This window comes from Leptosomus discolor, chromosome 2 (assembly GCF_034619465.1).
Source record: "Leptosomus discolor isolate bLepDis1 chromosome 2, bLepDis1.hap2, whole genome shotgun sequence".
NCBI classification, from domain to species: domain Eukaryota; kingdom Metazoa; phylum Chordata; class Aves; order Leptosomiformes; family Leptosomidae; genus Leptosomus; species Leptosomus discolor.
In genome coordinates, this window is record NC_141392.1 from 3832151 (window position 1) to 3846401 (window position 14251).

General features: G+C 40.9%; 1 protein-coding gene across 3 annotated transcripts in view; it reads left to right on the forward strand.

The window, feature by feature from the left end:
* Positions 1 to 14251, forward strand: part of DAAM2 (dishevelled associated activator of morphogenesis 2) — a 119921-nt gene that overhangs the window by 54486 nt on the left and 51184 nt on the right. For all 3 annotated transcript variants that reach the window (XM_086460552.1, XM_086460553.1, XM_086460554.1), the window contains exons 5-8: positions 2196 to 2529; positions 10559 to 10669; positions 11696 to 11799; positions 13935 to 14001. In XM_086460552.1, the coding sequence (XP_086316678.1) occupies positions 2196 to 2529; positions 10559 to 10669; positions 11696 to 11799; positions 13935 to 14001 (616 nt within the window). The remainder of the gene's footprint in view (positions 1 to 2195; positions 2530 to 10558; positions 10670 to 11695; positions 11800 to 13934; positions 14002 to 14251) is intronic.

The following is a 14251-nucleotide window of genomic DNA, read 5'->3' on the forward strand; positions in this document are numbered from 1 at the left end:
ATTTTGGTTCCAAATACATCCCTAGCAGCAACTCTTTTAGCCATGAATGCACTTATTTCAGTCATCTTTGGCATGCTAGCAGCTCAATTCATTACAGAAACTGAACTATGTTTTAATCTTTCTATAATTAGTTTAAATAACAAACTGCTTTGAGTGACTTACCAAATTCCTGTTTCACAACGTTGATCCCCCTTGCTGGCCTGGAGGCAGAGGGAGAGGGGCTTTTGCCTCTGTGATTTGTTAGGGTAGACAAGATGATGCATCCAAAGAATGTGCAATGTGCAGACCTGTGTGAAACTTGGCAGGTTGTCTTAGCAGGGTTCAGCTAGACCTTCTTTTCGTTTTTGGTGCATACATGTTCCTGCGTGTGCTTGCCCTTGCTCTGATATTCACTTTGAAATTCGATTTTGAACAAACCCCAAACCTCAGACTGACGCTTTGCTGAAAGCACCAGGCTTTGCCATGTTTCTGGTCAAACTGCTGGCCCAAATAAGCTGGTAGTTGGAAAATCTGTCAGCATTGTGAGCATAACTTTCAGGTAGGCCCTGAAAATTCCTGTGTGGTGTGGGATGTAACCACCAGAAGACCATTCATATGTCAAGTCCATATTATCCAGGAGATATGTGTAAGTATGGCTCAGGTTTGTCTTACTAGTGCAGAGACATGAACAGAGACAAGTGAAATTCAGTCTCAGTATGGTGCTTCCGTTACTGATGAATATTAGGAACAGCATCTCACTTAAGGACAGGGAAGAGAAAGACAGTACATTAGGAAGTATTCAACAGGGAGAAAGAGGGGCTGGGTAAGAGCCCAATGCCACAGACTTTTGGTATTTTTCATTTGTTACACAGGTGGTTTGTTACACAACCTTTTCATTTGTTTGAGGTGTCTTCCTGCATTATGCTGTTTAGAGTGTGGTCATGAACAGATTATCGTTGGTTTACATGTTGGTAGACTGAAAATTCAAATATAATACACGTGGTTATGCATTCAGGCATTCTGAAAAGTGCACCTACCTGAACAACCTGTTAGAGGAGGCAGGATGTAAACAAAGCTATCTAGAGAAATTATTTGCAGCCCTTTTCGTATCTTTGAATCCCCATTTTTTAAGCCTGGGAACTCTAAATGAAACATTGCTAGAATGATTGGTTTGAACTAACTTACATAATTACTTCCTTTTCTGTTGATTTGTCTAAGAGGCTGTCTGCGTGGTCTAATTTGACCCATCTGGGTTTTTTAACCCTGCTTTTCAACAAAACCTTAAACTTTTCCAAGGACTTTCTTCTATATTGTTTTGAACCTCAGTTTCCATATTCTTAACCTGAAGAAAGGCAAATTTTACGGCAGAATACAGTAGAAGCAGAACTCTAGTGATGTCAATAGTCACAATGAACCTGTCCTACTAGAGGTTCAGGCTTTGATGTGTCATTTGGTAGCTTATTAATTCTATATTTCCTCTATTTATGATGTTTTTACTGTACATTTTGCTACTGCAGGCTGACAGTGGACCTGCATCCTTAATATGCCTCTTCAAACTAAAACTAAAAAATCAAAACAAAAAAAAATAATGAATCCAAGGCCATTATAGGAGCTTTGCTTTTACTGAAGAACGTGTCCCTTTAAAATATAATATGTTCCCATATGTATATCATGGGATCAGAGTGTGAAGTCAGTACAGCTGACAGACACTGTGGTAATGAGTTTGCTTCTGTCAGTGGACCCAGCTCCTGGAGGTGGAAGCCTATGAGTAGTATAGGCTAAGTTTGACCTAAGTCTAAAAAAGGTAGTTCAAAGTGTGGTGATGAGTCTGTATGAACATATATCCTGTGTGTATTAGCATGTACGTAAGACGTAGCAATTTGAAAGAATCCGTTCAGCCGTGAAAATGCAGCAACTATTGGGGTGGACTACAGCAGATGGTGGTGGTAACTGCAACAAAGACCACAGCGACTGAACAGTAGGGTCGTAAGGTGACAGAATATAATCACCCTGAAACTGTGACACACCATTATTAGCTGGTCTGTTTTCTCTCTTCTTTGTTTGTTTTGTTTTGTTTTCTTAAATACTGGGAATTCTATGAACTTCAGGCTAAAAACTAGCCAGCTTTTACAGATTCAGGGTTAAATAATATGGTATCTTTTGAATATGTTATCTTTGGTCTGCTTTCTTTATTTTTCCGACCTGGCTTTTTTCAGGTTTGTGACCAGGTTTATCGAGCTGGATGGCCTGAGCTGTTTGCTGAACTTCCTGAAGAGCATGGACTATGAGACCTCAGAGAGCCGTATACACACATCCGTTATAGGGTGTATCAAGGCACTGATGAACAACTCCCAAGGACGGGCTCATGTCCTGGCTCATCCAGAGAGTATCAACATCATCTCTCAGAGCTTACGAACTGAGAACATCAAGACCAAGATTGCTGTGCTGGAGATCCTAGGGGCTGTCTGTTTGGTACCAGATGGTCACAAGAAAGTCTTGCAAGCCATGCTTCACTACCAAGTCTATGCTGCAGAAAGGACAAGATTCCAGGTACAAGGAGGATACTTTGCCAGAAATACCCAGTATGATTAATCTCTGCAGGGAGAGATTTTTACAGTGTGTGTGTTGCAAGCTTCTAGGCAGTAAAAAGACAGTATTTCTCACTTTGTTTTGGGAAAGGCAGTTCCTCAAACAGATTATCAGCACATAGATATTTTTTTTTCAAGACCTGATTGCTTGCCATTAATGCTAACTTAAAATCCCTTGTATTTTACTTGAACGTCGGGGTTTGCTATCTTAAATGAAAGCTGCTGATCTGTTCATACTCTAACCTGATGGCATTTCTGGGGTGGTAATGATTTGTTTTGCTCTAGAAACCAAAGCCACAGAATTCCAGGAGCCGCTGTCCTGATTTTAAAGCCCTTAATTTAGTAATAAAAGAGTTGTGAATTAAATAATGGAGACAATGGATTAAATAATTTACAGTGGAGGCACTTCAATTGCCACTTAGCGATCGACTTGTGAATCATCACCACTTAGCAACTGTTGCCTCAGATAACTCCCATTCAGAACACAGAAGGGAAACCCGATGTCAGAGACCTTGATGTAGGAGAGAAGATCATCACCAGGCTTCTATTGTGGATACTGCTGGCTTCTTGTATAACATTCCTCCTCCTAGTGAACTAAGAACCTTTACAAAACAATATAACAGAATCTGTTGGTGTGTATGAGGCTGCAGCTCCTAAACTTCAGGGTAACCTCACCCATTTACCATCGTTTCTTCGGTGAAATGATAAGGGTAGTGTTGGGCTAAGAGGCCCTTGATCCTGGTTTCTGTCAGCCGTTATCTCCCACCTCCTCCTCGGCTAACGCATCGGTGGGTTTTGGGCTACAATGAGCTTACAGCTGCAAAAGTGAATGGAGAAACAGTCTGTGCTCATGAGCAGTAGCTGCCAATGTTTGTTGTTAGAACTGAAATCACTGTGGGGTTCGCTGGCTGAGACTGGGGTGCAGGAGGTCTTGGCTTGCTATTAACTGAATAACTGAGATAAGTCGTCGCTGGGCAAAGTGTGGTAGCACAGGTCTTGTACAGCTGAGCTTTTGAGGGATCTGGCATATAATGATTTGCAGGTGCTTACCAACTCTCACGTTCATGACAGAGTACTTTGCATAAATGCTTGCTTTTGTCAAAACGCTTTTCCATTGGGGAAAAGAAATAAAGATAAATGGATGCTCTCTCTTTTTTTCTTAAACAAAACAAAAAAAACCCAGCCAAAACCCAAAATGATTTAGCAGAAGGGATGTGTTCTCGTTTGCAATTTCTAACATTTCTGTCTAGATGCTGGAATGGGATTTCCCACTACACTCAGCAATAGCTTGAGTTTAATTTTGAGGAGGTGAGGGTTCGTCCAGAGACATTCCTCATCCATCTTCAGTCATTTTGTTCCAACAGAGAGACTGGGTTTTTTTTTAAATGCTGATGAAACAAACGTGGTCATGGTCTTCCTTATGTTTTAGTGGAAGATTCTCTCATACTCTAGGACTTGTCAGTAAAGAGCGTGTTATATCTCTTTGCTTCTTGCCCTCGCACACCTGTGTCTCAGAACGGTCTTGCAGCTCATTATCAAGAGAAGCATCCAGTGGAACTTCACTGTGGGAGGCCCTTTTTAGAAAAGGATGAGCTGGCAATGCTTGTCCTGGGCCTTTCCTGTAAACTTCAAAGATGTGGCGTACAATGAAAGCCAGCGAAAGCCTTTTTTTCTTTATCCTAGTCCTGAGTTATAATCTTTGTAACCCAAACTTTGCAAGTATCTGAAGACATCCTTTAGGTTTCAAGCTGAACTCTTTTGGGGATGTGTTTTCTATAGCCTGAGCAACTAGCAGCATCACCCAGTGTGCTGAAGTGGCCCAACAGTTTAGAGCTTGCAGCTTTAGGTTCACTTTGACTGGCCACACCTAACACTGTTAAATTGAATATAATCCCCCACGAATGGGGATCTGGCAGAACCAAGAAATGAGAATTCTTTCTGTAAAAAGTAATAAAAAATGAACTAAACTGTAGGAACAGGAGAAACATACTTTGACTGCGCAGAGTAGGAATTTATTCCTTTGGCTCAATGGCTCATTATTGCAGATTAATTCTAATGGAGGGGAAAAAAAAGGAAAACTGGGAACTGTAAAGGCACTGCTCAGTCTTTCTCTAGATCTAGCTCCATGGGACAATGGCCAAATTAGAGACACAATACCTGAGAGGAGAATAACTTCACATTCTCCATTTTGGAAATCAAACTCTGTTCTTGTGAAGTAAAAAGTGTAGGGTTTTGTTAAGTAAAAAGTGTAGGGCTTTCTGGAAACTGTACTGAGCTCACTTTTATTGGAATGTCCAATAAATAACTTACAGGTAATGCGGACCTCTGACAACATCAGTGCAATTGTTGCTTTTCCTTTAGTTGCCTTCCTGACAGCAGTGGCTGATAATGCTCTTCATCCCTTTCAGCCACCTCGCTGTCAATTTATCCCTCCTCATCTATGAAAGCTGGCACTTCGTATGCTAGATGTTTGGATTTATTTTCCCCTCTTGCAGTAAGTCTAAGTGCCCCACTCTCCCCGTGTCATCTGTGGTGACCAGCACTATGTACTTCGAGGAATCAGGAGGTAAATGTAAGAAACACTGTTCCAGATCTACTTTTCCCCAACACAAACTGTTGGGTTTTTTTTTTGCCTTCTTGCAGAGGAATGCCATGTTGATGGATAAAAATCTGGGGTGCATGGTTCTGCTTCCACTCCTCTTTGTAAGACAGAGGAAGAGAGGTTCAGAGTTATTTACTGGCAACCACCTAAAACTTGAGCTTGTACATAACTTGCTGCTGACAGCTTTAGATTGGAACACTGTTTGTTTTTTTTTTTTTCCAATTTGCACATGCTCAAGTGTGGTGGAGTGATGTAGAGACCATGAATTTGACACGGTAACATAGAACATGGCATGTTTCATTGAATGTCAGAAGTTACTGCTGGTCAGCGTTCTAAGCCCAACTCTTGCTGTCTGGCACAGCTGGCCAAAAGTAGTCAGAAGACCCATCAGCTGCTGAATTCGTAGAGAGGGAAAGCTGCAACTTAAAATGCAGTTCTTACTAAACTTGCATTGTCTCTGTCCTGCTGTAACTCCTACTATTTGAATACGAAACTTACAGTTTTATACTGGTGTATCTAAAGTCAAAGTCCAAATTACAGTGAGATTCCTGAGTGATATAAACACTTGTAATCCAATTAATTTAACTAAAGTGCACCAGGTCATACCAACTGAAGACCACTAGTCAAACTGTGCTGAAATAGTTTGGACAGGATGTCTGTCCTTTTTGATGTTTTTGGGTTTGTTTTGGTTTGTTTTTTTTTTTTTTCAATTTAAATGAATGGAAATAGATCTTTTACCAACATGGAGGACCATCTCCTTCACTTAATAAAATTTTATATTTTGCTGTGAGTGGAAACTCTGATGTAAAATAGTGCTTCTTTCTAAATTGCCAGCATTTCATCTATTGACTGCAATTATCAACCTAATCCTTAACTTCAGAGGGGAGTCACTTTAAAGCTATTGTGGATTCTCCAGAACTTACTCTTCTTTATTGAGACTTCAGTCTTCACTTGAGTGCCTTTTAGCGCTACAACTTCCCCCTGTGTCTCTGCTCTTCAGTGTGTTCACAGGTCTATCGGGATCATCTTTGTCTTGGCACTTACAAGAAGATTCTATACTTTATGTTTGTGTCTGAATTTATATTGTGGCTATTCCTATTTTCTCACTTATTTTCAGAACTTCTCACTATTTTCAGAACTTTTCAGAATTTTCTCACTATTTTCAGAACTTCTTGCCTGAGCTGATCCCTTTGCCTGCTTTAATCTTTGACCCTTCTTTCATGCTGCCCTTCTGCCTGGAATAACTCTCCCTTTAATGTCCAACAGGCAGTCTGCAATTCGTCTTTTAAAATATTCCTTGAAAACTGTCCTCTTCAGAGGAGTATTCCATCTTTACTGAAATACCACAATAATATAAAGGCATGCCTTCAATCTTCTTCCTGAGGCAATCTGGAAAAGCTCTGTCTTGTCTTCATCTAATTTTTGTTTGAAATGTGCTTCTTTGCCTACAAATTCTACTCTGCCCCTTAAAGAAGAGAGATGAAAGAAAACATTGGAAAGCCAGACAATAAGCCCTCAAAGCAGAAATGTGGAATTAGGAAGACGAGCCCTTGGTGTCCTTGCTGGAATTCTTTTCCATCTGATGTATTTAAAATTGGTACTACTGTAATTCTGTCACTGGCTCGCTGTGTGCCCATGAAAATGTTGCTTTTTCTTGAATTTCTGAGCTGCTTTTTGTGTGAAGATGGAGATTTCTAAAATGCTATGAAAACCGAGAAAGAAGAGTCTCTGATTTCAGTGTCGTTCATGCTTGCATTATCCTATTTATGACTGATTGCTTTTGTGAGAGGGGCACAAGCTTACTCTTCCCTAAGCTATTGCCTTTCTGATTATGTTATGCCTGTGGCTTCCCCTCATCTCTCCAGTGGAGTGAACACATTATGTTACGACGTTGTAACATGTTGTACTTATTAATGTGGCATATTTTGAGTCAAATTAATGTTCCAAAGTCATAATGCTGTACTGGCCCAGAAAGGTGTATCAGGATGTTCCAGTGCCCTTCCAGCCTAGGTTGCTATCTGAAACACCCACCCAGCTGGGGACCCCTGTGGGGAGAAAGACTTTTTGTTTTAGACTTGAGAGAACCTTGGTGTCGGATACTGCCTGAAAGGAGCTGATTTCACATGATGATGAAAATATTAGCTGGGCCACTTTGGGCAGAACACTCTTGTTTTCCTCCTTAAGGCTGATAGAAATGTTGAAGCTTGAGGTGAAAGGAGCAAAGGAAGCTTGATATTGTCAGTGGAAAAGGTGGAGATTAGGAGCATGCCTTCCAGAGCCCCCTGGCCTGGTTTGTGTTAAACACTGTCAGTACAGACCTACGGTAATCTGTAGGGAGAAATATGATCAATTTGGAGTTGTAGTAGAGGAGCTAACAAGGAACAAATTTAAATCCTGTATTCCCACTTGATTTGCCTCTTCCCCTGAGGGCTCATCCAAAGCCTTTTGAGGTTTGCTGCAGATTGAATGAAACCCTGCTGGATGTCAGTGATGAGGAATGATGGGATTAAGTGAGGAAAATTTTGCTTAAATAGTAGGAAAAACCTTTACAACCATAAGATCAATTAGGCCACAGAGCTCGCTGCCAAGAGGTGTGGTGAAATTTTTTTCACAGGAAATGCTCAAGTCAAGTCTTGAACCTCAGCCATTTGCAAAGCGTTGGAGATATTGGAGTTTGGCCACAGTGTGTGGGTGTAGACTCTGATCTTTAGGAACTGCCTGAACTTTGAGTGTTTCCTTCTAAAGCTGGAGAATCGCATGAAGATGTGCTGCTCTTCAATTAGCATAGTATATCCCAGAGATTTTGTTGTTCTTGCCCTGAATTTGGCTTGGCCTCCACTGCATTCTGCTCCTAGTCCCGCCTTCTGAAATGGGTGATAGAAAACTTTCATTAGCATCCTTCAACGTGTCTGGATGGTGTATCTGATATGTTGTTGCATGTTCCTAAAAGTATGTGAGAGTGTATGGTAGGAATGAGGCCTCCGAAGAAAACCAGCAAAGCCATCCTTGGTTTTGATGCTTCTGTAGTAATTCCAAGAAGACACACGTGCTTTGGATTTCAGCATCAAATCTGATAGTAACAGAACTAAGTTCTCTCATTTATTTCACTTCTGCCTATTTGTCAAGTTGAAGAGTTGGTTTTGTTGGTGAATTTAAAGACTTAAATGGTCTCCTATTGTCATGGGTAGAGACAGGATGCTGGGCTGGACTAACCATCAGTCTGGCTCAGTAGGGCATTTCAGGTATTTTCATGTAAGACTTATTCTGATTTCTAACAAAATGGAGGAAGGGTTGGTATTTGGTCATAACTTACCTACTGGGATGTGATAGAAATTCAAATACCAGGAATAAGGACATTTGCAAATGCCAGCTGGTCAATTTAGAAGACGCAAGAAAAATGAGTTCATGAAATTAAGCTTGCTTGATAGTGAACATCCTATGCTGAGATGTAAGAACAGCTGTCAGCAGCAATGACAGATCAAAAGATTTTTACACAAGAACAAGCAAAGGAACTGCATGAAGCCAGGAGGGTTTTATTTTCCCTGGAGAATGCACAGGAGGATATTCCCCCTGTTTCTTGAGACATATCTCCATGATGATGTCTATTTTCTTCAGGAAACAAGATAGACCTATGAAGCTGATGACTAACACAGGGAAGATTTTGCTATGAATGAACACTTTCAGTAGCCAGGGACAGAAGACTGACTAAAGGAAAACCAACTTCCTTACTCAGCATCATAGCTTCAAAATATTATTTAGATGATCTGCTGAGCCGAACACTAAAAAGTTATTTTTGTCTTTCTTCTCCCTTTATGGCCAAAACTTCTTGGGAAAAGTAAAAAGGATCCTGTCTTTTCTCATGCGTCAGCAAAACAAATATATGAGTGTGGGGTGTTTATTTTTAATGCTGGAGTGAGACGCGTACAATTGAACTGGCAGATCAAGTGGAATTTGTTACTCTTCCAGTAAGGAAAATCATCCTTGGAATCATGAACTGATCAGAGAAGATCCTGAAGAGAAGATTCATGGTCATCAGCAGAAAGCTAAAGTAGAGTTGCTTTCATGGCTAATCAGTTTCTACATATAACCTCTTTGGTAAATATTCAAGTGGAATTAATCCTACATAGACCATATCAGGCACAGGCTGCCAACTTTATTTGTCTACCCTTTTTTCTCCTTTGACTCCAAATGTTCACAAGATTATGATGAAATATCTAGATGTACGTAGACATTAGACCAAAAGCATTTCTGTGCTTAATACCCCCTGAATGCCAAATACCCCTGCGATTTGGTTAATAGGGGGACATATGGTCTCTGGGGACACCCTATAGCAGCCTTTCAACATAGAAATGGAGCTTATAAGAAAGACAGAGAAAGACTTTTTACCAGGGTCTGTATTGACAGGACAAGGGGTAATGGGTTTAAACTAAAAAAGGCTAGATTTTGATTGGATAAAAGGAAGTTTTTGTTGTTTTTTTTTTTTTTTATGAAGAGGGTGGTGAAAGAGTGGAACAGGTTGCCCAGAGAATTTGTGGATGCCCCATCATTGAGAGCATTCAAGGTCAGGCTGGACGAGGCTTTGAGCAATCTGGTCTAGTGGAAGGTGTCCCTGCCCATTGCAGAAGGCTTGGACTAGATGGTCTTAAAAAGGTCACTGAAAAACCTAAATCGTTCTATGATTCTGCAGCAAGGAAACTGGAACTTAACTGCCCTTCCAGTGGAGCTGTGTAATTCACCTTTGAGCTTTGGAGCTGCATGCACAGGGGACACTCCTGTTGTTTGCAAATCCCTAGAATGCGCCTTACCAAGAGGAAGGTGATTGTCTGCTTCATGTGAAATGGTTGCAAGTGAAGGAACGAGGAGGAATCTTCCAAGGTTCAGGTATAGGTTTTATTCCTCAAAAGGCAGCTTCTCTCTGCCTGTATACATAAGTGCAATCTATCCTGCTGAGATCAAAGAAACTAATGAAAATGACTTCAGTGATGCATGTATAAACTCCCTGTCATGTTCACTATACAGAGTTAACTGACTAGTGAGGACATCGTTCTGCTGCTTTCTTAGGTCATGTTGGCAAGAACTATGAAGGGCATCTGCTTTTTCTCAGATAAAAATATAAAATAGAAATTAAAAAGGTAGCTTGTTTTTAAAAGAAACTTCTTTTTTTTTTTTTCCCATTAGGATCAGGTGGGCATTTTATTCCAGTCACTATTCTTCATTTGTTTATCGTGGCATGTGCAAAATTGCTAACAGCCTTGTCTAAAAAAAAGTGTTTCTTTAAGCAAATATATAGAAAATCAAAAGAAGATTGCGTGTGTATCCCATGAACAGTGTGAAAACAGTGCAAGAAATTTGATTGTATCCTCTAACCCAGCCTGCTGTTCTCTTTCAGACCTTGTTGAATGAGCTGGACCGAAGCATGGGGCGATACCGAGATGAAGTAAATCTCAAAACAGCCATCATGTCCTTTATCAACGCTGTTCTGAATGCTGGTGCTGGTGAGGTGAGTCACTGCCCTGGAAATTCCTTCTAAAATGCTATGCTTAAATAAATTTACCTTGGAAATGGTTAGTAGATTAAGTCACAAATCTTGTGTTACTGAGTGGATATAGTTTGTGGAAAATAACGCTTAACTATTAATATCAGTCTTATAATATCTTCCATATTATTTCATTCCCAGCTTCTTCTAATATAACATAGACTACTTGCACTGAAATGATTCCTTTGGGGGGGGTTGTTGTTGGTCTTTTAAAGAACTGCAAAGCATTTACCTATTAATTTCAGCCTTTTAGAAAACATTTTGATTTACCTTCAGAAATGTTTTGAAATGCTAAGTCGTTTTGACTCAAGGCCAAATTCAAAACGTTTAAATTTAAAAATTTCAAAGGGAGACATTTCAGAAAGGGCAGATTGTTGGTTTTCTTTCATTAACAGAACTTCCCTTTGAGTCTGGAGGATAGTTTAAATTGATGTTGTTTCATTGAAAGTGTTCCTTTTGTTACATTGGCTCTTCTTTTATTTTGGTTAAACCACAACAGTCAACAAGCTCATAAGAGCTCTGTCTGGCAATGTATTTGTGTCTGTCTGTGGCCCTCCTGTAACATCCCCCTGAGTAGGTGTCAAGTTTGCCAGAGTATACGGTGATTTTATGACAAACAAACATAAAAACTAGGAGGAAGACTGCAGTACTGTTCCTCTGGAAGCAGGAGGCAGAGCTCTAATGGACTAGGAGGACAAACACTAATAACTTCTGTTCTTTATGGAACACCATGGAGGGTGCTGTCCTCCTTACTGCGTATGCAGAACTCATGGTAGGTAGATGAGGACTGTATTTTTAAGTGAAACAGAAGCAAAGGAGGTTTGTTTGGGTTTTTTACTTACTTTACTGGAATTAATCATCCTGTGAATTTGATGCCGGCATAAAAGATGTTGAAAAGCATAGAACTGAGGTTTTAAGTAATTTTTTTGTTAAAAAATGCAATTAAAAGCTTTTGGAACCCAATTACATGATTTTCCCCCACTTTTTAAGGACAATTTGGAGTTTCGATTACACCTACGATATGAGTTTTTAATGCTGGGAATTCAACCCGTCATTGACAAGCTAAGAGGTCATGAAAATGCCACACTGGACAGGTAAGACATGTTTTCTGAGAACAGCTGTTGGTCAACAGAAAGAGTTCTTAGAAACTCTTGTCCATTTGGGTTTCAGGTGTAAGCACAAAGCTGTCTCTGTCTCTTCCTAATACTGACCCCCTTTAAAGACAAAAAGGAGATTTGTCCTTAAAATTGAAATCAGCAGATGAAGTAGGAAACGTACATATTAAATAATCAGTGGCTGTGGCAAGGAGTTCCTGAATTGCTTTTCTTCTAAGGTGGGGCTGGCAATCAGAATGAAAAATAATAATAATAATAAAAAAAAATATTCTAATTCTTTTCTGTTGTAGTACAACTGTAACAAAAGCCTGTCCTGATAGGAGGGAGGGAAGCCAGTAGTTCCCTGACTTCATTGAGACTGAGTATGGTGGTCAAAGTGCAGGTTCTGCGTTTCCAAGGTTTTTCTTTAAGATCAGTCTTTTTTGTGATCTAGCTTGTATCCCAACCTTCCAAACAGTGGCAGTGGCACAACTATAAGAGAAGAGGCACTTGTGGTGGGCGAAGGGGTAGAGATGCCGGGGGGCAAGAGAGAAGAACGAGGAGCGTCTTCAAACAGCCCTGCTACTGCACAGAACGTAACACTGAAAGGCACCTTCACGTTACTGTGTTAAAAGTTATACAGATAATAAATGCTTTCTCCACTGCCAGTTCCATATTTTGCCACAGTCATTGAAGCTGCTAATGAATTTAAATTAAACCCTTCAGAAAGCCACATGCTGAAATAAACTTGGAGTAAACAATCTGAACAAATTGACTGAGATACTTCAAGAAGATAAAAGGCTGATGAGCCTGGTAAAATCCATTTGCTTAACAAAATGATGCATTTTAAGGTGGAAGAGCAGGCAGCCGTGGGAGTCTACCTTCTGCTGTGACCGCATTAAGCTTCGGGGAGAGGCATTGACCTGCTGATGTGCTGCTACCCCTTATTGTCTGCTACCTCAAGCCCCTTCCTACAGAGTAGGGCTGATTTGTAGGTGTCTGATATCTGGGCTTTTCTAAGTAGAAGTGTCAAGTTTGCCAAAGCACATGGTGAAAAACCTATGGATCAGGCCTATGCCTGCAGCGTTCAAGGCACCATTTCCTCAAACATCCACGGTCAGGAGCTGCTGTAGGGTGACAGAGCTATCCCTGGGGGCAAATGCAATGGGCCTGAGACTCTGCAGAAGCACCAGGTTAGCACCAGCTGCCTGTCATGAAGACACCTCACACCTTTGAGCAGGGAAAGGCACATACCTGTGTCTTGATGTCACGGGGAAAGATGGCATGCCCTTGTACGTGTGGACAGTTTGCTGCAGAGCTGGAGGCAGTAATGTTCCTTTTGATCTACAACATTATAACCAAGAAGAGAATCTGTCCTACAGGCCATCTCTGTTCCTTTGGTCAGTAACCAGGGGTGTTTAGGAGATGCTCAGGGGCACTTCTAAATCTTACAGGTTACAGTTATGAGAATGATAACAGAGGTTTGAGAGGATCCCAGATGCCTAGATTACACAGACTGTATGCCAGGTCTGTACAGGGGGATGTGCCACAGCCTTTCTCCACCTCATCTGCTGCGCTCTGGTCTCCCTGCAAGAGAAGTCAGATGCCACGGTCAAACGTGTCTATCACCAGGTCCCCCAGATCCCAACAGAGGCATGCTGCTATGCTCATCGATAGGCAAATGTAAAGACAGATGTGAGCTCTGCTGTTGAACTAATCCCCTGAATGCATCTCTGCTCCACCACGTGAAGGAAACAACTTGCTAATGGTCCGGTATCTGGTTAACAAGTATGGACTTTTTAGAAATTATCACTGCAGGCATTGCATTCATCACAAATAGAATATCCCTTTCCTATTTTATGTTTATTTTTAGCAGCCTTACCTCAACACAGTGACTTAGCACAAGGATTAGAGAGCATACTCAGCCAGCCATCCCTTTTGGCCTGTCACTGACCCCCGTGAGTTGCCTTGCATACCTCTCCCAGCACTTCATGCAAGAAAGGCTTGCCAATTTCCAAGTGTTCTAGCTGGAGATGAAGTGTTGCTGCTTCTGTAGTGACACGCTTAATTAAAGTCTGAATTATGCCATGAATATTGGCAGGCTTTCTTTGGTTTGCTTTTCTGTTTTCTCTTAGGCACTTAGATTTCTTTGAGATGGTCAGAAATGAAGATGACCTGGAACTTGCCAAGCGGTTTGACCTGGTAAGTTTTCCTCTGGAGTACCTGAGCTTGCCAAAGCTGGACATCCACATTGCATGTTTGGTGCAACTTCACTTTGTGTTCCCTTAAAACAATGATTGACTTTGGTGCTGAGAGTGACCGGTGCTCTTGTTTTCAGTGCTTCTCATTTAGCCAGTAGGGGGTCTGTGATATGTGAACAATGAAAACAATGATGGCAGACAGGGCTTATGCCAAGTGTCTTTGACAAAAACTTATTTCTTTGTTTGGCTGA